General features: G+C 38.5%; 1 protein-coding gene across 2 annotated transcripts in view; it reads right to left on the bottom strand.

The window, feature by feature from the left end:
* The window catches only part of ABI3BP (ABI family member 3 binding protein), a 254121-nt gene that overhangs the window by 43647 nt on the left and 183674 nt on the right, over positions 1-26800 (bottom strand). The window contains exons 43-50 of one of the 2 annotated variants that reach the window (XM_066240657.1): positions 24975-25049; positions 19989-20048; positions 19328-19375; positions 18450-18530; positions 15655-15732; positions 10968-11033; positions 8831-8905; positions 517-594 (exon numbers count right to left, since the gene is read on the bottom strand). In XM_066240657.1, coding sequence (XP_066096754.1) covers positions 517-594; positions 8831-8905; positions 10968-11033; positions 15655-15732; positions 18450-18530; positions 19328-19375; positions 19989-20048; positions 24975-25049 — 561 coding nt within the window. The remainder of the gene's footprint in view (positions 1-516; positions 595-8830; positions 8906-10967; positions 11034-15654; positions 15733-18449; positions 18531-19327; positions 19376-19988; positions 20049-24974; positions 25050-26800) is intronic. The other variant, XM_066240658.1, reaches the window with a different exon arrangement.

Genomic DNA, 26800 nt, shown 5'->3' with positions numbered 1-26800 from the left:
TGCGGCCCAGACATTAAGACGCCAGAGTAAGGTTCACAGTACCCTTTCAAAATCACAGAGTTCTTATTCAAGGCAATGGTATTCCAAGTCACCAGCTACATAATTTTGGCCTAAAATACAGGGCATAGTCGTAAATTAGAAATAGAAATAATTCCAGGTAAGAAGATATTGTAATAAATTACACAAGAGCAAAACTTGAGTATAATGAAGACTGGAACCACGGTGACTTGTCAGAATTTGGGCGTTGTGCCCTCTCAGAACATAATACAAACTAATTATCCAATGGGTACTCCATTAGGGGTTCTGATTCCTGGTTAATTTGTGCCCAGAGCACTCTTCATTGCCCCGGAACGTAAGATGTTGGAACGGTGTTCCTCCAACCCCCGTGCCCTGTTGGCACGGCTCTGAGGCTTTGGGGGCTGCTCCGATGCCGCCCTGCTGCAGTAGACGGCCCTGCAGTTACCGCTCACACTCCAGCACAGCCCTGAGTAAGGGAGCCAGTATCTTATCCCTTACCTGGTTTTTTGGTGTGGTGGGTAGAGTCCATAGACACATTTCTACCAGCACCCCATGGCTTTGGTACTTGCTGGACCCCTATGAGCAGAGATATGAAAAAGGGAATAAATATATGTTATTTATGTGCTAAATGTTCTATTCACAGAAAGTTGGTAGAGTTGTCCACGATAATGTGCATTCCTTACAGAGCAAGGACACTGGTGATTTTGTACCTAGATGTTTTCATTGGCTTCTCTCATCTGGCCTATAGAAAAAATTCAAAGAGCTACCTTCAGCGGTCGGATATTTTCTCTGAAGAGTTCGTGTTCGATTGTGGACCGTGGTTTCTGTCTTCGTTTCCCCTGTTGTCTGTGCTGCCCTCCTGGGTGGGACTGCCTCACCAGGAGGGTTTCATCTACAGTGACTGGCCATTCTTTCCCAATATTCATGGGTACGTTTTGTGGTTTTGGAAAACTGTCCTTCAACCCCTCTCCCCCCATAAAAGAATTCCAGTGTGTTTGAGTTTATACTTAATGGATTGACTTTGAAAATATTTCTGGAGAGGCCTTGGCTGTCGTCCTGTTTAGTCCACAAACTGAATCTGTACCTCTGAGATTTGTAATTTAATCCTGAGCAGGCCTAGAACTCCAAATAGCTATTTGAAAGAAAATGATCTGCAAATTACTTGGTGTGCTATTTTATCGCCTAAATTTCCCAAACACAATCTTGTGATTATTACTCAGCCATTCATCTAGGTACCCATGAAAAGAGTTTGGGTGGATATCTTAAGGGTAGAAAAACCAATTTGGGTTTCATCCTTTCTAAATTATTATACATATTATTCTTTTATATTATAAAATAATTTTCCCTGATGTGGCTGACAATCTTCATTAAAAAGGAATATAAACTGATGTTTTTCTAACTGAACAGTAAATATTTACATAGATGAAATGGTTCATCCTAAAAGAAGAATCCATACTCTCAGGATTTTATAGTAATTTACATAGTAAAAAATAAGAACATCTAATTAATATACTAATTAGTACATTAATTAGATAAACACAACCAATACCACATTTCATTAAATATACAACAGAAGTTTTGCTTGCCAAAAATCAGATATTGCCATATTAAGTTATAAAATTATATTATTAATTATAATTACTATAATATTATAAATTAGCATTATAATTAATATTGATGTTATAATTTTAACAGATATTATTAAAATTATTAGAATTGTCAATATTATAATAATGGTTACAATTAATTTATGAATCCTAATATATTATATACTCTCTGCTGCTTAAATAAATGATACTGTATATAAAATCATGGTGAATGTTGATGTGGAGACATAAAGTTAATTGCTGCTTATTTGTGGTAGGAAAAAAAATGTTTCTGGGTCAATGACTATTTTGTGGCTAACCGCACAGGCATGGTGAGAACAAATGGCTCGTTAGTTTTCTGCTGGTGGCCCACTGTCGGTGGTAATGCGGCCGGGAAATGACTCATGTGGGTGGTTGCTCTGGGCACGGCACAGGGAAATAGAAAATACTTCATCTGTGTCACTGGGATAATCTGGCTTGGTGAGATTTGATTTACCACCATTGTCCAAAGGTGAAACATGTACCAGGGGTCCCCAAACTTTTTACACAGGGGGCCAGTTCACTGTCCCTCAGACTGTTGGAGGGCTGGACTATAAAAAAAAAATCTATGAACAAATCCCTATGCACACTGCACATACCTTATTTTAAAGTAAAAAAACAAAATGGGAATAAATACAATATTTAAAATAAAGAACAAGTAAATTTAAATGAACAAACTGACCAGTATTTCAATGGGAACTATGGGCCTGCTTTTGGCTAATTGATGGTCAATGTGCTTCTTTCACTGATCACCAATGAAAGAGGTGCCCCTTCCGGAAGTGCGGCAGGGACCGGATAAATGGCCTCAGGGGGCTGCATTAGGCCCACGAGCTGCAGTTTGGGGACCCCTGGTATATACTGTAGAAAACTAGCTGGCTGTGTGTGCCTTCAGTATACTTCCTCACAGCCTTCCTCCAAATTTTTCTAGCCTTAAAAAAATCAAAGTATTTTGATTCATCATTGTGCAAGCAACTTACATTTCATTATCTGATTTGGTCCTTCTAAGCCTGCTGTGTGGGAGACACCACCCTGGTTCCACAGATTAGGAAATTGAAGGCAAAGGGAGATTAAGCACTTGTCCAAGGACTCACAGCTCCAAGTGGTAGGATTCAGACCCACATGTGCCTGCCTCCTGAGCCTAGCTCTTAAGCCCTAAGTGGGAAAGTGCAGAGTGCTGTCTTCCTCTTACCATTTTCTTCCTTCACTCATTTCTTATAATGACTCTAAGTGACCAGCCCTAGAGTCTTTCTGGTGGTTTAGCCCTTTGAGTAGTGAGCTTTTTGCTAACCTTTTGAGTGAGGATGTACATGAACGTTCGTACTACTCTAAGGGTTGAAGTGCCACCACTGAGTAAGGATTAAATGGCCACGACTGGCATGCGTGTATCATCCAGCTATGCCACTAGTGTGTGGAGCCCAGAATAACATAACACAAGGCTGACGGTGGAGCCCACCAGGCACATGTCAGACCTAGCAAGCCATGGGCTGGTGAAATGCAGATATGGGAGAGAATCCAAAATTATGCAGGATGACTTCATGAATAAGACCATAGATATAAACTCCCCTGGCTTCTTTTCTAATTAAGGGAGAAATCAGCAGAAACCAGCCATTTTGTATTACTTTCTGTATAGGGTAGAGACAGAAGCATTATACTGTTATGATCCTCAAATGTAAATTCCCAAATCAGTCAAGTATCAGCCGATAAACTGGACTTTCGCTAGCCTGTAAAACAGATAAAAACGGGTGGTACATAAGAACGTCGGTCAAAGCCCCTCTAAAAGGCAGCCATGGGGCTCAGGGGAAGAGCACTGGACTGGGGACAGCAGACCGAACTCCAGTTCTGGCCTTGCCTCCACCTAGCCACAGTCTGCGTGTGAGCCAGACAGCAGTGTGCGTGCTGAGCTGGAGACCGGAGACCTCCTGCTGCCCCGAAACAGAGGAAAGCGGGTGAAGGCCAAAGGTAGCCGAGAGGAAATGGGAGGGAAAGGAGGAAGCCAGCGAGAGAGATACCGCAGGAAAAAAATCCTCAGTAACTGGCACACAATCAGCCAGTCTCGCCTGGGCCGTGACCTGAATTCTTTTTCCCTCGGGCAAGGTCAATCCTCGTATTTTCTAAAGTGTGGAGCTGGCTTTGGAAGCGCCAACAGAAGCTGAGCCTCACCGTGAGCCCCCCGTGGCCAGATGGGAGCTCTCCAAATATTTCCAAGTTTACGTAGTTCACCTCTTAGGAATTTATGGTCAAAAATGAAATAATGATTCAGGTATTTTTAACCATGGCAACGAATACTTTGTAAAGAAACATGATAAACTGAGCATCAATTTCCAAATGTATCAGACTCTATTTTCTGTAACCAAAACGGGGTGGTATTTATAGATAATTGCTCTCCTCACCCTTGTCTCCAAACCTTAGCAGTTAGCTAACAAGTCAGGGCTGATGAGCCAGCAGACTGGAAGGCTGAGCTACAGTTCGAACACATTTCCCATCCAAGAGTCGGGGTTCTGACTGTCATGCACACTCCAAGTGGGGGCCGTGAAGAGCAACCCACTTGGATGTGGGGAAGGGAGTCAGGGCTCAGGTACTGAACCTGTATGCCAAACCATGCCTGCCAGGGTGGTTTCCAAACTACACTCCGCCTGGCACATAATGGGCCTTCAATACATGTTGGTTGAATGAAATAATAGTTGCACAACTCAGCAGCTTTCTTCTATGGGGAGAAAGTCGAGCGACTGTTTAACATAAGGTTGGCAAACTTTTTGTCAAGGGTCAGTGAATATTTTCAGCTTTCTGGGCCATCCATCTCTGTCACAACTATTCAACTCTGCTATTGTATTGTGAAAGCAGGCTATGTTTTAATAACTCTTTATTTACAAAAGTAAATGGCCAGCTGGATTTGGCCTGTGAGGCTGTAGTTTATGTGATTCCCTGATCTAGTGCGTGCTTGTCGCATCTCTGAAGTCAGACCTCAAGTTGGTTAGAATATGTAGAACACATCAGTTAAGCTGAAACACGGTTCTAGAAACCACGAAAAAAGGTGCTCGAACAATGACCTACTTAAAACCTCAATTTCTTCTTTTTTTTTTTTAAGATTTCTTTTTATTTATTTATTTATTTATTTATTCATTCATTTTTTAGAGAGGAGAGAGACAGAGAGGGAGAGAGAGGAGAGAGAGACAGAGAGAAGGGGGGAGGAGCTGGAAGTATCAACTCCCATATGTGCCTTGACCAGGCAAGCCCAGGGTTTCGAACCGGCGACCTCAGCATTTCCAGGTCGACGCTTTATCCACTGCGCCACCACAGGTCAGGCAAAACCTCAATTTCTTATAGGCTACTTTCTAACTTTGAGGTAGAAGAATATACTGCTCACAAAAATTAGGGGATATTTCAAAATGAATATGAAGCAATAAAAAAATAAGCATTTGATTTTTTTTATTAAACAAGATCATCAGAAAAGCAAATAACAAGTCAAAGAAAGTTCTTCAATCATGCAAATGAGATGTAAAACTTTTATTTCATTGGTGAAAATGCACTATAGAAAAGGCTGAAGGTCCTGGAGAATCTGCACGTTCCCTGATCCCCTAATTTTTGTGAGCAGTGTATTTATGCATCTAGGTATGGAATGCACATAAAGTAGGACAGATATCTGTAATAATGTTATGAAATAAGACACTTGGCTCAAGATGGTTTAAAGATTTCTGTGGTTTATGAAATCATTGCAAAATTTTTACAGAGGCCCAAATAATCAAAGGTTGATAGTTTTAAGGCCTTAGACTCTTCTTTAGTCTTCCAAGGGTACAACCTTAAGAGACTATGAAGAATTTGTCTTATATATCTTAAACACGTATCAGCTGATTTCTTTTTTATTTTAAAGTATCTGGGCTGAAAACTTCAGCAAGGAAAACAATAGAAAAATGAATGTGTGATGAATGATAAAGATAAATATTCTGAGCAAGATATCAAAGTTGGATAAGGAATCAGTTGACACAGAAATTTTGTCTGGGCCCTGGCCAGTTGGCTCAGAAGTAGAGCATAGGCCTGGCATGTGGAAGTACCAGGTTCCGATTCCTGGTCAGAGCACACAGGAGAAGTGACCATCTGGTTTTCTACCCCTTCCCCTCCACTTCTCTCTCTCTCTCTCTCTCTCTCTCTCTCTCTCTCTCTCTCTCTCTCCCTTTCTCCCTTTCTCTCTTTCTCTCTTCCCCTCTCACAGCCAAGGCTTGAAAGGTTTGAGCAAAGTTGGCCCTGGGCACTGAGGATGACTCCATGGCCTTGCCTCAGGTGCCAAAGTACCTTAGTTGCCAAGCAACAGAGCAGTCGTAGATGGGGAGAGCGTTGCCCCATAGAGGGCTTGCCAGATGGAGCCCTGTAGGGGGTGCATGCAGGAGTCTGTCTCTCTGCTTCCCCATCTCCCATTTAATTAATTAATTAATTAATTAATTAAATAAGAAGTGCTGTCTCTAAGACTCAATGGAGGTTAGAAGTGAGTGTGGATGAGCAAATGGGACTGGGTCAGAGAATTAAATAAATTTAATGTATCTAGGCCCTGGCTGGTTGGCTCAGTGGTAGAGCGTCGGCCTGGCGTGCAGGGGTCCCGGGTTTGATTCCCGGCCAGGGCACACAGGAGTAGCGCCCATCTGCTTCTCCACCCCTCCCCCTCTCCTTCCTCTCTGTCTCTCTCTTCCCCTCCTGTAGCCAAGGCTCCATTGGAGCAAAGATGGCCTGGGCGCTGGGGATGGCTTCTTGGCCTCTGCCCCAGGCGCTAGAGTGGCTCTGGTCGCAACAGAGTGACTCTCCGGAGGGGCAGAGCATCGCCCCTGGTGGGCGTGCTGGGTGGATCCCGGTCGGGCACATCCCGGTCGGGCACATGCGGGAGTCTGTCTGACTGTTTCTCCCCGTTTCCAGCTTCAGAAAAATACCAAAAAAAAATTAATGTATCTATATTTCTGTAAACAAATCATATCAAAATTATGCAAAATCAAAGAAAGATTATTTTATGTAAATCTATAATGTGCAGAAAATATATTTTAAATATTTTTAATCAATTTTTAAAAACATTATTCCCTAGGCAAATAGTCTGAGAGCTGTTCAATTTTCCTTTTATAACATGCTAAATAATGTCACCTGTGATTCCAAATTTTTATACTATTTACTTTTTTTCTTGCCTTATTGAATTTGTTACACACTCCACTACTATTTTCTACAGAAGTGGTAAAAATGGGAATTCTTGCTTGTGTTCTTGATATTAGGAGAAAAATATATTGACTTTCACTTCTGATATGAAAAGGTTTTTCACAGATGCCTGTTATGAAAGAGAAAAATTCTTTCTGGTTCTAGTTTTCCAAGAGTTTTCATTACGAATGAGTTTTGAAGTTTGTCTAATGGTTGTTTTTTTGTATTTATTGAGATGATCGCATAATTTTCCTCTTTTGCTCTGTTAATGAAGCAAATTACACTAATTTGCTTGAATGTTGAGCCAACCTTGTCTTCCTGAGGTAAATGTCATTTGGTTGTTATACGTTATTGTGGTCAACATCGAAATGTACTACCCAGATCTTGAGGGGCTGACTCTGAAGGAGCTGAGAGTTGGATGCTATCTGCTGATCTCACTCCCTGCAGGTGAGCAGCAACCTTTTCCCTGAAGGGAAATCCCAATAGACAGACATTAGTACATAGAAGAGGTGCAACACAGTTTTATTGGGGGTGGAGGGGGAGCAAGGATAGAGGACAGAGTGAGCTCATCTTTGTCTATTTGTGCCCACCAGTCCCCTTCTACCAGCAACCAACTAAATAAATTGAAACAAACTCTGATAAGAGATCATCCAAGGCTAAGTTAAACGAGTTATTTTTACATGGTTGACTTCATCTACACAAGATGTGTTACAAGTGGCCCTGGAAAAAAATGTTTATATTGCTGATAAAATAAACTATAATGAATCTCTGTTTGTCCTCCGAAAAACAGTTTTCCTAGTGAGAATTAAGGTTTGAGCATTCTGAAGGTTAAAGGCTTTCAAGTTTAGTCATAACTAGTTATTCTTTGATTTGCTTTGTTGATATAAATGCTTTCTTCTATTTTTACTTAGACAAACTTGAGGGAATTACTTTGAATATTGAGAAGTTGGCTCTGTTTAGAGCCAAATTGTTTATGACAGTTTGAGAAACTATTCATTGCCTAATTCCACAGTTGGGAAGAATAAAAGGAGCAGCTGAGCACAAAAAAGATATCAGAATTCTTTCTTGCTTTTCATAAGTGAGGAATTTATAGCAGTTGTCTTATTACTTGCTTTGAAGGGAAATGAATTCCTAGAACTTCAGAGGCTCTAATAACCTAGTACTAAAAAAGACATTCTAAAATAAATCTAAATAATTTTTATACTGAATATCTTCAGGTATTATTCACATCTCTTTCTCATTAGAATATCAGCAGGGTTAATTAAATATATATCATTAAATAAAGTCTAATTTTCATGCTTTTTTTTTTATACATAAGTAAGCACAAATTTTGTACTATTTAAAAAATATTGTAAGGGAATGATGTAATCCCATGTTAAGTCATCAAAACTATCATTTATCTACTTAGTGAGTTGGGTGTTTGAACTTTTATCAGATTGGTGTCCTAGGTGTCTGTATGATGTCTACTCCCACAGATTTGACTACATTAAGGCAATGTTATTTAATTAAGCTGAATGACTTAGAGACAAGTCAACTTGTTGGTGATCAACTACCAATTCCTCTTATTTAAATATTGCATTCCAGATTTCTAACATACTTAAGTCTTTTAAAAAATCATAATGGTATTTGTGAAATTAAAACTTGAAAACCAAGTAATTTAAGTTTCAAAGACCAAGCCTGTCTATGGAAAATGTTTTGAAATGAAGGGAAACAGCTGTTTTAACATTTTAATTCAACAACTTATATTTAATCAGGATCTTTTAAACAATCAAGATGTGTACGATAGCTAACGTTAGTGGACTGGATTTAGAAAAATGAGAAATTCTTCTTTAATGTTTTCAGAGACATTTGAAGTTTTGATTTTGGAATGCATTACAATTTTCAATTCCTGATATGCCAAGAACTTCCAAAACTGGTAAAATAAAAAAATTGAAGTGAAAATTCAACAAAATTATAAAAAATGGAATGAAAACATTTATAGTTTTGATAGCATCAAAAGGAAATAAATTTGTTATTATTACCTGTTCCCATTCCATTCCCTTTGGGTGTCCCGTTAGTTTTGGTTCTGTTGGGTCTCATAGTTGTTTTATTCAGAACTACAACAAAGTAGGAAAGAAATAGTTCAGGCACTTTCTTATAAAATTGTATAGCCAAGGAAAACAAAACTTCCTAGAGAACTGTAAATCATTTAACCAGGCAATAAAAAAAATGATATCTTACGCAAAATTATTGTTCAGAATATAGAAACCACAAAGCTGGTATAAAAGTCATAGGCTTGAATTTGGAAAGAGAGACCCAAGTTTTTACCCTGATGTGATCACTGGGCTTGAAAAAACACCTAACACAGGAATTTATATTTCAAAATGGGAAATATCTCGTTTCATTTATAAGCACTTGAGACATTCCAAAAGGGAACTGAGGAACAATCAGGACTACCGATGCCAATATAAAACCAAAACTTTAAGTGTATTTATTTGTCAAGGATTTAATTCATAATCATAAATTGATAGTCTTTTTGCATATACCAGTGGTAGTCAACCTGGCCCCTACTGCCCACTAGTGGGTGTTCCAGCTTTCATGGTGGGTGGTAGTGGAGCAACCAAAGTATAAATAAAAAGATAGATTTAACTATAGTAAGTTGTTTTATAAAGATTTATTCTGCCAAACTTAGCAAAAATCCAACATAAAGTACTTGGTAAGTAATTATATGCCTTAACTTGCTGTAACTCTGCTTTATAAATTTTATAAAGTAATATTACTTCTCTACTTTGTAAATCACCATGACTGTGGAACCGGTGGGAGGTTAGAAACTTTTACTACTAACAGAGATACAAAAGTGGGCGGTAGGCATAAAAAGGTTGACTATCCCTGGCATATACAGATGCTCCTTGACAATTCTGGCAGAAGTCATCATTGAACACAGAAGTGTAATAAAACCATTAAAATCCCTCTCCTGTTCTGTTGACAGCCTTAGCCTTACTGAAACTTTAAGAGGTCACCCATCTTACCGTTTGCTTGGGAGAGTCTGTAAGGAAAAGCACTAAATGTATTGTGGTTAGAAGCCTGATTGTTTGACTTTGAATCTTCCCGGCTCTTCTCATGTCTTAGCTTCCTCAACTGTACTTAAGAGTGCACACGGCAAACATTCAGTTAATGTTAGCTATTATTGCTACTATTCAATATTTTGTATTGCTACTATTCAATATTGCTACTATTCAATATTCACTGAATATAGTCAGATCTTAACAGCTATCATAATACAAAAGATACATGGAGATATATTGGTTTTATAAAAGAACTTCTGTGCCTAAATACCTTTAGGATTTGGAGGATTAATCTAAAACTTAAGAACTTTTCATAAACCAAGATAGAAAAAATTGTTGGTTCTTTCTTCCATGTGCCCAGAGGATGTTAACCATGAACATTAATTTACAAGCCAGTTTCATAATTCAGAAATGCAAGAAGACTTTTAGAAATACAATGGGGAAAAGGCAGAAAATACCAGTGTTTGGTCCAACTTGTGCTTTAGCATAGAAGTGATTTACATGGACCAAATCAACCCTTCCAGTTAACTCTTCCCTAACAAGCTCCAGTAAGGGAGTCTTTGCAGAATATAGTAAATTTAAAGTCTTTTCTAATGTGTAATTGTCACTTTATTGCTGCTGCTTATAACCTGTTAACTGGGTTTTTTTTTTTTTTTTTTTTTTACCATCAGAAGCAATCAAGTAAAAATATTGGCCCAGAATAAGAGCTTTTTACACTGAAGAGATGATCTTTTCTTAAAAGATAAGGGCATTTGAAAGCAAGTAATATGTTGTAGATAATGCTAATGCTATTTGTAATTTCAATGGAAAGTTGAAGGAGTGTGTGTATGCATGTGTGATTTATGCACAAATACTATTTAAAAAATAATTTTATATTGATAAAGTTCCACAATATTCTCTGACCCTGATCCTCCTTAAAACCTTAGTCAAATCGTGTCAGTTCCATGGTTTTATCATTACCTCTCCACTTAACTTCAAGGATCAGAAATTCTGTATGTCTTTTATTTCATTTTAAGTATATAGTTTTCCTTTGGTACATCTGGTTGCTTAAATATATTTTATGTCTTCTTAGATGTGCTGACTGTTTAGGTCATCAGAAAGAAAGACAACTTACCATGTCTGATGTGTGGTTTGTCTGGTATTCTGGGCCTCACAGGAGTAGTATACAGTCTGTGTGGTGCTGAAACAGAGGAAATGCTTCATGTTTAATATCCAATACTCCAGAGACCACTAAATTGAGATTTAGCACCCTAGGGACCAACAGCTTGTATACTTTGCATGGCAGTAGACAGGACGTTCTGCAACCTCCAATTATGCATGATAGCATTGATGCTAAAGGAAAATAAAACAAGTGAAAACATTCATGACTGGATATTAAAGATGTACATTGTAAGAATGAGGTAGGTCATTTCTAATATGTGTTAAGAATGTCATTATTTAGTCCACGTGTTTCAAGGGCATTTATTTTACCAGATGTTTGCTTAACATGGTAAACATATAAGGCAGTCAACTATCCATTCATCATCCATGTATTCATTTATCCATCTATCCATCTACCGAACCATTTATTCGTCCATTCACACCACTCAGTTAGGTAGTCACTGTGAAACATGATTTTGCCAAAAAAGACAAGAAATGTTAAAGGCAAAAAATAAAATGTTTCAAGATAGGTAAGAAGGGTAAAAACATGATCTGTATCAAAATGTCTTAACTCAAGAACCCTGAAATGAATAAATACTCAGTGCCATCTATTACAGCTTTAGGATGAGAGAAAATAACCTCTGGTGTCCTTCCCATTAAGAAGGGGAGAGCAAGGAGCAAGAAATCAGACAAGCTCTGGGACCAACCTGTCAAACTCGTCATTTCCTGCTCCTGTAATCCAGGGCCTGGCCCAATGAGGACTCCTACTGAAGACTTGTTGAATGAATTAAAAAAATGAATGACCACTGTAAACAGGCAAATTCATGAGGAACTCATCTGAAATATTTTTGCTTCTTCAGGTGTTCAAGTGTGCACTCGTCCTGGAATTGGTCCACACTCCCCTTCCTGCCTCTGCCTCCTCCACACAGCGCACTGCCTCCTGACTCCCTCTGTCTTGCTAATGCTTTAGCTAAGGCTGGAGAGAAATGTTCTTGCAGATTTGTAAGTACATTGCATTTTTACATCGGTTTTGTTCACATTTTGAGTCAGTATTTATGTAACCATAAATCAGCAATGCCTTGCTAACAAGTTAAAAAATATATACCTGCAAAACAGATTATAATGTAGCTTAATTTATAAGCTTTACAGTGTGAAGACTGATGAGCAGAATCGTGCCATACTACAGGCTGTCAGCAGACACGTACTGAATTGAAATTCTCTGCAGATGCAGTGGGGGTTTTTCAAACTTGATATAATAACTAGCATGCCTGGCTGGTTGGCTCAGTGGTAGAACGTCGGCCTGGCGTGCGGGGGACCCGGGTTCGATTCCCGGCCAGGGCACATAGTGGAAGCGCCCATTTGCTTCTCCACCCCTGCCCCCGCCTCCTTCCTCTCTGTCTCTCTCTTTTCCTCCCGCAGCCGAGGCTCCATTGGAGCAAAGATGGCCCGGGCACTGGGGATGGCTCCTTGGCCTCTGCCCCAGGCGCTAGAGTGGCTCTGGTTGCGGCAGAGCGACACCCCGGAGGGGTAGAGCATCGCCCCCTGGTGGGCAGAGCGTCGCCCCTGGTGGGCGTGCCAGGTGGATCCCGGTCGGGCGCATGCGGGAGTCTGTCTATCTCTCCCCGTTTCCAGCTTCAGAAAAATACAAAATCAATCAATCAATCAATCAATCAATCAATAAATAAATAAATAAAATAAATAAATAACCAGCATGAACAGAGGTACTGGTGTTATAAAATATAAATTCTCTTATACCCTAAGGTGCGTGATGATGATTAGCTAACGTTTTCTTTTCTCTGAGAGTGATAAGAGTCTCTGACAGCATATTTCAGCTTTTTGTGTTAATTTACCCTATGTTAGATTACCTTCCCTTAAAGAGTTACAATAATCATGGTCTTCTTAGCCTCATTTTAGAAAAAAATATATAAATTTTAAAACTTTAGGAAAGAGACTTAAAGCTGAACACAAAAATAATCAGCACTATATTCATTATTTCAAAGCCACAGGATCAGAATTATTTACTTTTCCACAGTCTCTACTTAAACCTAGAAAGAATTTTTATAAAATATCTGAAATATAATTTAAGCTGTGAATTATTCATATAGCTCATCATCAAATATACATAGCCTTGAGAAAGCTATTCTAGGTTTTCCATTTTAAACTAAAAAACCCCCACAAACAAACAAACAAACAAACAAACAAAAAACAAAAGAGATTTGTGACAATGGGATTGGGTAAGTATTATCTTCATGTAATTTTTTGGTAACCAATAATAAAATTAAGATTAAAAGATGGTTTCCTATCTGTGTAGTTTTATAAAAAAAAATCACATCCAAACTAAACAAACAGGGATTACAGGAGAGACGCCTTGAATATGCATGTTCTGCGCACACAGGGAGAGGGAAGGGATGTTCAGCTTTCCCTGAGTGGGGTAATTATCGGGGGTCTGGAAGGAGTAAAATAATTAAAATATTTTCCACACTCCCCTGTTAAAAGTAGTTTTCTTCTACGGGTTGGGATGAGCTGGGTTGAGCAGAAGAGTCTGAGTCTTTCCGGGCTGCAGCGTGCCTCAGGGAACTGTCTCAGTATTCAGCGGGGGCCACACCAAGGGGGCCACAGGGAAGAGGTGTGGGTTTTTCGGGGCACTTGGGCTCTATCATTGAGGGACTCGGAGGGTCACCGTATGTGCATGGGTAGAGTGCAAAGATCACAAGGAACAATTTCATCCCTACAGCATCTACATCTAATTGCTGTGTTCTGTCTTTAATGCTCCTAATGTTCAATGTTACAAGCAAAACATGTCACACAGCACATCAAAAACACAACAGTTGATTGGCCTTCTCTTCTACAGAGCTCAGGCACACGTTCATGAGGACTGTGCCAAAGACGCTCCTAGTGACACACAGCGTGCCTTTACTAAAGTTGGCCCTCTACTCCCAAGCAGGGCTATTGGGCTGGGCCAGGTTGTGGATGCTACCTTTATCCCTAAGATGGGCTCTTTCCTAGGATGTCCTTTGTCACCTCGTGCAAATGAATCTGTGGTGAGCCCACTCTCAAGGTCCTTGGGAAGTCTAGAAAAGAGTGAATCCTATTGTGGTGCAGTTGAGGCTTAAGCTAAAGAGTCTCAGAAGATAAAATAATTAAAATATCGTATATTATATAAATATGTCAAGACAATTCATAGAATGATATCAGACCCTGGATATACATCTAATCAACTGTGAAACTTTTATTTAACAAAACCATACTCTAGAAGGAATTTGATAAAAATTTCACATACACTGGTCATGGTGACATAATACTGATATTTCCATTAAAGTAAGAAAATGCAAAAACAAATAAAAGAACAGCCCTGATCATTTATCCTCAATTTTGCAATCTATAAAACTCTGAAAAGCTGAAAACTTCTTATTTGGCAACACAACCCGAGATGAATAGTTTTAATATGTCCTGTTTATTGTAAGTATATATAGATTTTGCTGCAAAAAATTAATGTTTGATTATAAAATTCCAGCTATCTTCTATTAAACCAGACATTAAAGAGGTTTGCAAAAACATTAAAAAAAAACATACAAAAATGAGGGTGGAGTATGGATGCAACATGATTAAACATCTGTTATGAATGAAAATTTGGGAGGGCTGTCATGTATTCGGCTTCTGTCCGGATTTATAATAAAAAGTTAATAAACAGATAATAAAGTAATAAACATTTAAAACATAATAAAAATTAAACCAAACACGTAGATAAATTTAGAAATTTTACAAGAACTGTTCTGTCATAGTGTTCATCACATTTATTTAATAAGTACTGCTCTATTTACTATAAAATATAAACTGTAAAATTAGATTTCTTTTATTGTTATCATATCCTCTTATTATTTCAAATTTCTTTCACAACCCCCCCCCCCAAATTACAACTGATGATAAATAAAATCAATTTATCTTCCAACTCCTTAAAAAAATGTTTGCTTTTGCTTTTTGGGATTCCTTCCATATGAAAAAGGCAGAAATAGGCAAAAAAGGGTAATTTGGAAAATAAAGAAAGAAAGCATGAAAATACTGGAAATCCACAACAGTTATCACCCAGGTGGGATTAATAAAAATATCCTCTGAGAGCACAAAGATGAGACAGAGGTTTGTGTCGAAGAATTTACTTCCTGAAATGTGGAGAGGAGGAAATTAAAGAAGGACATTCCAGAGAAAACTTCCTGGGAAATATAAATATTAATTCATCTTTAAAAACGGATTTTTTTTTTCTTCTTCACTAATTTCCTTCCTCAGGTCACAATATCAATGAGTTCATTAAGTTGAAGAGATGAGACATGGAGAAAATGGAGAGAAAGAGATGGAGGGAAGGTAATACAGGTTCTTTAATTAGAGGTAGAAAATGAGGTAAATGAAGGTCAATCAAGAAATAAAAAGGAGCTTCCATTGTTAGTTATCAGCAGCAAAGCTGTAACTGAAAAACTTGGCTTTCCTACATTCAACCGAGAGTCATACGGATATATATTCACTCTGGGCTGATGTTCTGCACCTATGAGGTGAAAAAGAATCAAGTCATTCATTCCGATGAGAAATGACATTTTGTAAAGAAATTTTATTTCCTAATTAAAAAGTGAAGGAAGTGAAGTTACTATCCAGAGATGGGGAAATAGTATTACCCTGAGTTGTCTTTGTCAATTCAGTTGTTTGTGGAATCTTAGTTGTGAAGAATCCTTGGGTGGATTGGTCTGTTTCTGCTGAGGAAAAGCACAGTAAGATGTCTTGCTTTAAATAACTATTATTACGAACGTGTCAAACAAAACCGCTCTTTACTGCCCCAAGTGATAATAAGAGGGTAAATCACATTTATAAGGATGCTCAGTGATCATAATAATTCAAAGTTAATGGTACATTTTAATAACTCTCATTTATTATATTTTCTATCTTCTTGAGCCAAATATTTTAATGGTTTTTAAAAAGATTTCCAAAATCTTTTAGCTTAGAATCATTGTTTCATGATATTAGAGATCGTTATACTTGGATGTGCCTCCTAACTGCCTTCATATTTTTTTCCTATTTCCATAAATTCCGCAAAGTTATTTAGGTGAGCTGGAAAAGAAATAGATCAGATGAAAAGATGTATATTTACATCATATAAGAACAAGTGATTTTTATTTTCCTTATGTGAAAAGCAAAGTTTCTGTTTATTGATAGATAGATACATTTCTCCTGACCCCTTCCCCCCAAAAATGATAATATCATGCTTTCACCCTGTGCATTATATTGGATTCATTACAACATCATGAAGACATAGAAAATTATGTTGTTCACTTTGGTTCATACTGTCTTCAAGGAAATACTTTGTGCAAATAATATATTGTCATTTTTTTTTTCCTGCTCTGCATTATGATCTGGATTCAGCTCATAAGAGAAATACTTGAAATAAATTGTAGGTGATGGTTCTTGCTTCAATAAACCAAGATACATAAAAAAAAAAACAAACAGGGAATAGGAGTTAGATAATTTGCATGTATGGCAATGGATCTTGAAAGTACTTTTAATTTTACCATCATGGGTGATGCTGACCCTCTGGGCCAAGACAATAATAAATGAATATTTGGTAGTCGGGGTATATTTGCTCTTTCAGTTTTGAATTTTTTCTCCAAAAAAGAACTTTTTAAAAAAATGTGGTCCTGTGGTAGCGCAGTGGATAAAGCGTCGACCTGGAATGCCGGTTCAAAACCCTGGGCTTGCCTGGTCAAGGCACATATGGGAGTTGATGCTTCCTGCTTCTCCCCCATTTCTCTCTCTAGCTCTCTCTCTGTCTCTCTTCTCTAAAATGAATAAATAAATAAAAATTAAAAAAAAAATGTGGTCCGTACTTCATTTCAGCAGACACACAAAGGATGGATTTATTTGAAAGGAGATGAAGGGAGGAAAATAAGGTCATTAATCTAAACACAGCCATCTGTGATGTAGCATAAACTGGGGCAGAGGAACCAAACATCACGAGCTGAGAACACTTAGTGTTTCCTGGTTCATTTTCAGCCAGGAGTCAGACAAACTGGGACTTCCCACATGATGAACTTAAACGGATGGCCAGCTCATCCCAAACAACTGTGCTGACTCATCCAGCCCCATTTCTCCAGGTGACCTGTATGCTCATCAGATTATTCTGGATGCCAGTCTCTGCCCTGTGCTTCAGTCCCAGCTCTCATTAACCTGAAAGGACCTTTGCATCTTAAACTTCAACTGTCACTCCAACCTGAAAACCCAGTGTAAATGTCACTTCTCTAATGAAGGCTTCCCTGATGCATGCAGATAGCTTGCTTGTTAGGCAAGTTGCCTTTCTCTGTCACATGCATTGTAAAGTATAACACTGGGGTGAATCCCAGGAGCTTTGGTAACTGAGTGTGTGGGCTCCAACCTGGCTCTGTGGGATTTGGCCAAAAATTTAAATCTCTTTCTTCTTCAATTTTCTAATCTCGGAAATGGGGCAAATAATAGAACCTACCTCATGATGTTGTTATGTGGCTTAAGTTAGAAAGAAAAATACATGTAATATACTGGGTGGCACTCAGAAAGCATCACTGTTACTAAATCCTGTATTCATATTGGATGACAAGCTCTCTGGGAGAAGAACTCCTTGAAAACAGATTTATTTTGAAACTCCCATTGCTTAGCACTGTCTTAGTAAGCTAGTAATAACTGTTAAATGCAAGTGTTCTTCCCAGGTGCAGTAACAAATACAGAAAAAAAAGTACAAAAAATACAGCATTGATATACTTTGGAAACATTTTGCTTTTTAAAATACTTGAAATCTTGTCAAGATGCTTTAAAATATTCTCATTTATATTTATTTTTATTTTATTTTTTGTATTTTTCTGAAGCTGGAAAAGGGGAGAGACAGTCAGACAGACTCCCGCATGCGCCTGACAGGGATCCACCCGGCACGCCCACCAGGGGCGACGCTCTGCCCACCAGGGGGCGATGCTCTGCCCCTCCCGGGCGTCGCTCTGCTGCGACCAGAGCCACTCTAGCACCTGGGGCAGAGGCCAAGGAGCCATCCCCAGCGCCCGGGCCATCTTTGCTCCAATGGAGCCTTGACTGCGGGAGGGGAAGAGAGAGACAGAGAGGAAGGAGGGGGGGTGGAGAAGCAAATGGGCGTTTCTCCTATGTGCCCTGGCCGGGAATCGAACCCGGGTCCCCCGCACACCAGGCCAATGCTCTACCGCTGAGCCAACCGGCCAGGGCTAAAATATTCTCATTTTTATATTAAAAACCACCATGAATATTAAGACAAATATACCATTAATGTAAAAGAATAAAGTGAAATGGAGATTGGTATAATGATACAAAGAGCCCTTCTATGGCTTAGAAACAACCCATGAAAACAAACGTGCACATGGCTTCTTTGAGGGCAACCCCTCAAAGGCAGGTCCTTACTGGACTGAAATATCAAAACAAAATTTACCCAGAGTAGTTTGTAGTTCCTCTTGACTAGGACTTGGTGAAATCATAGGAATGAAAGGGTTTCCTCGGGTCTTTAAAGGAGCTGCAAAAGATAAGCACCAAGGTTTTCAGTCTCTACATTCAAAGGCCAGCACCAGACCAGAATATTACATGAGATTCCTTCATTTGAAACTAAAAAGGCAAAACATTGAGTCATGGAGAAGTGAAGTGCACACAGAACCTTGAGGGAAATGACTAGAATATTGGAATAACGGTTCTCAACTGTTCTTTGCCCCATTAGGATAGATAATAAATGACATTCCGCGCTTGACACCCTCCGTGACCATACCTGGAAAGATGGGGGAATGGGCCAGACAGGGTCTTGCATCTGTCAGCTGTAGCTCTCCCACCAGACAAAACGTAGGATTACAAAATAAGTGAGCATATCAGCAAGTTGTGTTTGCTCTTTTACCTCTTCAAATGAACTATTGGCAAATTTCAGTATTTTGACCAACATGAATGATCATTACTTGCCAGTGTCTTTCACAACTTGCTAGCATGTCATTAGCACTACAGCTGAGAACCACTAAACCAGCAGAGAATGTTAACTAGATGGGCGTGAGTAAGGCGGAATCATTTTGAACATGGAGATAAAATGAGGTAGGTGAGGATGGACTTGGTAATGAGCTGTCTTAAGTTGGTCTTCATAGCAAAGCTTTTACAACAGTGAAACCATTTCTATCTTGGAAAGAGTAATAATGAGAATGAAATGATGAAAAAGTTTGAGAAGAGATGATGTTTCAGTATTATCGTTTAAGACCTGTAATCCTGATTGTGCAAAAAAAAAAAAAAAAAAAAAAAAGGAACAATTAGAATTGGTCGATATGGGAAAACCATTACCTATTGTTGTCTCTGGCAGATCAATTGTAAAGGTAACAGGCTGCAGAACTAGGTCAAAAGGAAACCAAAGAAACACATTCATGAGTATTACTACCTAGTGAAGTAAAAATGGTTTCTGTATTTCCACATGCATCTATTTGAACACTTAAACATTCTCTAAGAACCATAACAAATATGAAAAAATTCTATGTATCAGATGCCACCCAGGAAACTTAGTTTAGCTAAAGCCTCAGTTTGTATTCACTGTCACTTTAAGGAAAGTTTTGAGTAGACTCCTCCATGTTTTACTTAAAAGAACAGCTGCAGTTGGAATGTAGTTGTATTAACATTTTGAAAGAAAGTAAAAATGGTTGGCTCAGTTAATAATTAGGTCCAATAATTTTAGCATGATTTCCTACTCAATGAAAGCACATCCAGGAAAAATAAACTAATTGCACATTTATTCCCTAGCGTTAACAAGGGAAAAAAATAGTCCAAACAGATTGTATGATTAAACCTTCTCAAAAAAAAAAAAAAACAAAACCAAAAAACCCCAGACATTTTATATCCATAATTTTCTTCAAGCTTCTTCCACATCACGATCATTAAAAAAATTTTTTTTAACTCAAGAATCCTTTTGAAAATATACTTCCTAATTGGGAAAATAAAATAGTTTATTTACCGGGTTCACTCTGGGAGACTTTGTGGTCTGGTTTATGGGGAAGGAACACATCTCCTGGAACTGAAAGAACAAAGATAGGAAACACTGTGTCTTCTAAATGTCACACCTGGAGTGAAACAGTCCACAGGTATAAAACCTGGAAAGCAAGAACGAAGCAAAGGTACTTTCACGGTGGCTAAAGAACAAAGCCAAAAAGATACCATTCTTTTCAAAATGGAAGAATGCTACCATCTAGGGAAGGTTCTAGTAGGAGTAAAATTTCATTTTGAAGCCTCTCCTTGAGGAAAATTTTTCAAAGAGGAAATACTAAAGTAATTCAATCCAAGAAGGCAGGTTTCTCTCACATTGACTTCAAAATAGAAAATGTTTGAGTGAAGTGGTTAGGTGCCATTTGATATTCACACTACAATTCACTGATAGCAATAGAAAATACAGGATCTTAGATAAAGTGTACAAATAGCCTACAAATGGATGGAAACAGCAAGAAAGGCAAAATTCTTGAATAAGAAAAGAACAAAGTTTTATTCTAAAAGACACTAAGAGGCCCTGGCCAGTTGGCTCAGTAGTAAAATGTCGGCCTGGCGTGTGGATGTCCTGGGTTCCATTCTAGGGTTCCGTTCCAGTCAGGGGACACAGGAGAAGCAACCATCTGCTTATCTTCTCCCTTCTCTCTCTCTAGCTATCTCTCTTCTCCTCCCATAGCCATGGCTTGATTGGTTCAAGTGCATCAGCCCCAGGTACTGAGGTAGCTTCATGGAGCCACCACCTCAGATGCTAAAAATAGCTTGGTTGTGAGCATGGCCCCAGATGGGGTTGCTGGGTGGATCCAGTCCAGGTGCATGTGGGAGTCTGTCTCTCTATCTCCCCTCCTCTCATTTGCAAAAGAAAAAGAAGAAGGAGGAGGAGGAAGAAGAAAGAAAAGGGGAGGAAGGAAGGAAGGAAGGAAGGAAGGAAGGAAGGAAGGAAGGAAGAAGGAAGGAAGGAAGGAAGGAAGGAAGGAAGGAAGGAAGGAAGGAAGGAAGGAAGGAAGGAAGGAAGGAAGAAAGAAGACACTAATAGTTATCAGGGTGAGAAAACAGAGCCAAGGAAATGAACTACTTATTAGAAGATACCACATGAAAAGTTGATGGAGTGTTGTTACATAGTAATACTAGATAAATGTTGCCATTTTTGTTGTTCTTAGCGATGTGGCTTCCAGTATATTAGGTATCAGGGCCTCCTGACATATGACACTATTTCATATGAGACTATGAAAACAAAGAACAAAAATGTCAGCTAAACAATAAGCATATTCATTTTCAGTCTCTGCTATCCAGTATATTTTTAATGCCTGTGTCCAGTTCTATTTTGGCAAAATAAAACAACCGGCATAGAATTTGACACCTTATTTCCCATTGGGGCAAATATCAGGGTGACTTGCCTACTGCTGGTACCAGATTTCTATAGCAAAGTCTTCTTCCAAGAGCAAGATAATATGCTTCTTTGACTCAGTTTCCCCAGTCAGAGGTCCTTTTTAGCCCTATTCTCTCGCTGAAAGGTTTTCCTACCACTCTGAAGATTTCATAAATACCAGAATCTCTTTGGTAGGCAGTATAATTTTCTTTCATATGATATGGTGCTGGAGAAAAAGAATTAGAATTCAAGCTTTAAACTGTGCTTTAAGAAAGATGAAAAAACAATTTATACCAGGTGTTCACACACCACATTGTATATCATTAGTTTAAAAATAGCCTACATAAAATGGACATTCCTTTTATATTGCTTTTGGGAATCATGTTTAAGGTATGGATTATATCTGTTCTTAGTGGCCACTAAGTACCAGTGAAATTGCAGTGGTGGAATTTGGTCTATTGAAAAGAAACTTGACTCAATTAGAACTTTTATGAACTAAAAAAAATAACATCCAAGGGAACTTGAAAATCTGGATTTTTTTAAAGAAAAAAAGCTACCTAAAAAGATCAGTGGTCAACAAAGTTAGAGAAAACCCATCAAAACAATGAATGTTTCACCTTTGCTCTGTAGTATTTTGGGGAATTGAAATAGTAAAATATGAGAAATTTCCAGTTGTAAATCAAACTAAATGTTTATCGGGAGGGTGAAAGGGAAGGCACTTTGATTTGGCTCAGGACCATACAAAGCGCCGGTAGTTTATAAATAACCTAATTGGTTACAGCGCTAGGCTAGGCAGAGAGGAGCTGGGATTAGGAAAGGAGAAACAGAAGAAATGTACAACCAATAAATCCACTGTACTGTAAATACATTACTCGCCGCCTGCTCTGGCTGACTGAGGAATTTAGGCTTGGGTAATGTGAATTCCTGCTGCTGCAGTTGTCACTTTTTTTTTCTTTCTTTTAATTTTTCTATTTATTTTGGGGGAGGAGAAATGAAAGGAGGGAGGAGAAGGAAGATAGAGAGAGAGGCTTCAACCAGCTCATCATTCCACCTAGCTGTTCAACTGAGCTGTGCACTCTTTGGTTGCGTCTTGCATGCACCCTGGCAGGGGGCTGAACTTGTGACCTGGGAGGGCTGAGATGGCACTCCATCCACTGAACCACCCAGCCAGGGCCGACTGGCACTTTTTCACCATGAAGTGATGATATAATAACTTGCCATAGTAGGCTTTCTAAAGCAGCTAAAATCGGTGAAAAGAAAAATTCTAAAAATATTCACAGGAAAGGGTTATGGATAATTCTCTTGGCTGGTCAATTGTAGCTTCAAGAAATACAAGTTTTTCTTTTTCTTTTTTTTCTTTTTCCCTGTGTTGCATGTCTCCATGTATTAAATGAACTAAGACGATGATTTGGTAGTGGCCGAGTAGCTCAGTTGGTGAAGAGTGTTGTCTGGATATGCCAGGGTTGTCAGTTCGATCCCAGGTCACAGCATATATAAGAACCAACCAGTGAATGCATAAATAAGTGGAACAACAAATCAATATTTCTCTCTCTCTGTTTCTCTCTCCTTCCTCTCTATAAAATCAATCAATCAATAAAAAATTAAATGAGAACCTGGTTCTTAAAACCTAAATCTTTCATGATAGGGGAAACAAATATAAATAAGGACAATTTTTTTTAGAAGGCACTTTTAATTTCCTTATAAGAATATTTACCATTTTATATTTCAGACTCAATTATATTAACCAACTTACCGTGTATAGTAACAAACCAACCAATGAAATAAACTATCCTTTTTATTTATTTATTTATTTATTTATTTATTTATTTATTTTTACAGAGACAGAGAGAGAATCAGAGAGAGGGATAGATAGGGACAGACAGGAATGGAGAGAGATGAGAATCATCAATCATCAGTTTCTCGTTGTGACACCTTAGTTGTTCATTGATTGCTTTCTCATATGTGCCTTGACCGTGGGGCTACAGCAGACCAAGTAACCCCTTGCTCAAGCCAGCGACCTTGGGTCCAAGCTGGTGAGCTTTGCTCAAATCAGATGAGCCCGCGCTCAAGCTGGCAACCTTGGGGTCTCGAACCTGGGTCTTCCGATCCCAGTCTAATGCCCTATCTACTGCGCCACCACCTGGTCAGGCAAACTATTCTTTTGAATAAAGAGCACCACTCTAAAGCACCATACAAGATAATTATGAGTGAAATGTCTAATATGGACAAATGAAAATGAATGTGGATGGGTGTTCTGCCAGGTGAGAGAATCGATGTGTTATTGCCTAATAAAGACAGTGAAATCTGAAGTCTACAATAAGGTGTATTCTGCAACAGGTTGCAAAGATACTGATCCTTTAGCAAAGTAATACATGTAGATTACACACCCCTTTTACCTCCAGTACTCTACTGCTTTATCCTAATTTTGTGCCCTTAGGTCCAGCCTAAGAAGAAGTATATCACCTGCCCTTTGGGAGGACACTTATCAAGCTTAACCTGAGCTCTTGGTCCACCCTCCACCCCATCTTTTCTATGGCTTTTTATTTTCCATTGTTTATATTATCTGATATTTTTCTCCATTAGTCCATATTTCCATTTATCCATAGGTTTCTTACTCTCCACCTATAAAACAGCTCAAGTGTTCCAAATCTTTAAAAAAAAAAAAATCATTCCCTTGACACGGCTTCTTTTTCACACCATCCTTCTTTTGCTCTCATTCCTTTATCAAAAACCTCTATCTGACTCTACTTCCTAGTCTCTCAGTTATATCTTCTTTATACACTGTGGTCTGGTTTCCATTTCATTGACCTTCTACAACTATGTATTCATGATTCCTTACCCATAGTTCTGAAGCCCAAATTGCTCTAAAACCCAAACGGTCCTTTTAAATTTATTTGGCAGCAAAACCTGACCAGAACTGGCCTGTTTATAGTTTTTATGTATCTTGTATAGTATTACTCTTCATACTCCTCACAGCCAACATTAATATGTTTGTTATTATTATTATTTTTCCCAAAGTTAGAAGTGGGGAGGCAGTCAGACAGACTCCCACATAGGCTCGACCAGGATCCACCCAGCATGCCCACCAGGGGACAATGTTCTGCCCATTTGGGGCATTGCTCCGTTGTGGCTGGAGCCATTCTAGCACCTGAGGCGGAGGCTATGGAGCCGTCCTCAGTGCCTGGGCCAACTTTGCACCTATGGAGCCTTGGCTGCGGGAGGGGAAAAGAGAGAGAAAGGAAAGGGGGAAGGGTGGAGAAGCAGATGGGCACTTCTCTGTGCCCTGGCTGGGAATCAAACTCGGAACTTCCACACTCCGGGCCAATGCTTTACCACTGAACCAATTGGCCAGGGCCAGAAACATTCTATTCTTGGCATATGCTTTTGCTTTTTGATTATATCCATAGCTTACTATGTGAACACTTACATAATTCTTACAAAACCTCTGACATGATCATGCCATGTATGATACAACATGGTATCTGAACATAAGTGAAATCTATCACATCCTCACATCCATCAGCTCTCATGTTTCATTGCAGCAGAGTGGGACAGTGGAGTGCATTTGGCTCAAATATGAAATAAAACATTTACCAGGTGGAGTATATGACACTTCTGGCCTTGGTGACATTTTTGGCTTTGAGGTAACATGCTGGAACACCTTAGGAGCTGAAAGAGAGAACTCAGACTGTGAGCCATTTGGTTTCAGCATCTCCCAGTCATGCTTAACACATATGATTTGATAAAGTGGACAGAAAAAAAAAAGCAGTAAAATGGGAGATATGTAGAAAAAGAAACTTTAAGCTCTAAAAACAGATCAATTAGATGTCCAGATAGTTTTAGAAAAATGAAATGTAAGGAATGCAAAATTTGACTAAGAATAAAGGTAAGATAGAGGATTTTTTTAAACTGTCATTTCAGAAGAGACTACCAATTAAATTAATGTGAGAATGCTCTTCTTTTTTGGATGTTTGCTTGACTTCTCCTTCACCATCCCCCACCCACCACACACCGTGTCTTTCTTTGAAGATGAGTTCGGTGAGTCAGAGTAGAAGCCCAAGAAGCACAGATAAAAGAAGCTTAAAGTCAGATCAGGCCAAAGCAGAAAGGGCCTGGGATGGAGTGGGTGGGCTGGCATCCTATTCTCCCTGCAAGTCCTAGGCTCCAAATAACCCTTTAAATGAACATGTTCACAAACTAAAATAGTCTTTCTGCAGCTGTTCCTTTAGAGTAATAGTGTTGATGTAAAAGATAACAGGAAAAAAATCTAATTCATTTATAGCTTATTTTATAGTTTCAAAAATTGCTTTCATTAGGCTTATGCCCTTTGATTCTCATCCAAACAGGGGGAGGAAGGAATTATCAGCTTCACTGGGTTGGTGACCTGAGGTTACATAGTTCAGTACCAGAGACAAGACTTGAACTGAAGCTGAGGTTCAGACATTACCACTAGGTCCAAACACCCGGATCCTCTATATTGAAGCTCTGCAGGTCACATTTTTAATTTGTTTCTCATGTTTTAGAAGGAAATAATAAACCTGTCTTAACTCAAAGGATGGTTGTGAGAATTTAAGGTCATACGTCAAAATGATGTGGAAACTATAGTGCTATAAAATTGTTTCCACTTCTAGATAGTCTCTACTGAGCTGACATTGAAGGATCTGAGAACATTCTAATTTTCTTTTTGTTTGCTCCTACAAAAACTAGAAGCACCTATAGTTTGGATGATTGTAAGATTTCTAGATATAAAATTAATAATGGAATTGTTAAGTGTTACCTATGAACACAGACATCTAAATTTAAAAACCTTTATTTAATGACAATACATTCTTGATGATTTGTTCCAATTTTTTTTTATCCCCCTTTGCCTTCAATGGCAAATAGAAATTTAAATTTTGCCACCTAATTATAAACACAGTTTAAGTATAAATAAGAGAGGTAGCATGCCCAATTACAGAATTCTATCCTAAAAAAGTGGTAGAGGAGCTCACTGTGTCGCACTTTAAGGTGCATACACTATTGTCAGATGATACCCTTCCAGCTCAACAACAATAATTTGCATTTGGTATTGTACATATGAACAGAACATTCTCTTACCAGAAAAGCTTTTTGAAGTTGATAAAGAGCCAGCTAAGGGTTAGAGGGAAGTACTAGGATTTGACTATACCTTTGAAATATTTAGTAGTATGCACACATTCTTGAGAGACTATAAAACCCCCCAGAATATTGCTGGATCTATTAGGTAAGATAATATTCTCTTGGGTAAGAAAGAATCTAATTTTATCCACGTTTAAGAGGAATAATTAGACTTTAGTTTCTTATCCACAAATTTAATATACTTGCTTTGTTTTTTTGTTTCTATTCTATTCATTAATGTATTTTGTTTTTTCACGATCAATTTTCTAAATTGTTTCCTTGCA

The sequence above is a fragment of the Saccopteryx bilineata genome, chromosome 8 (assembly GCF_036850765.1).
Source record: "Saccopteryx bilineata isolate mSacBil1 chromosome 8, mSacBil1_pri_phased_curated, whole genome shotgun sequence".
In the NCBI taxonomy this organism is placed as follows: Eukaryota; Metazoa; Chordata; class Mammalia; order Chiroptera; family Emballonuridae; genus Saccopteryx; species Saccopteryx bilineata.
The sequence above is the reverse complement of the archived record's forward strand: the minus strand, read 5'-3'. Positions and strand labels throughout refer to the sequence as shown.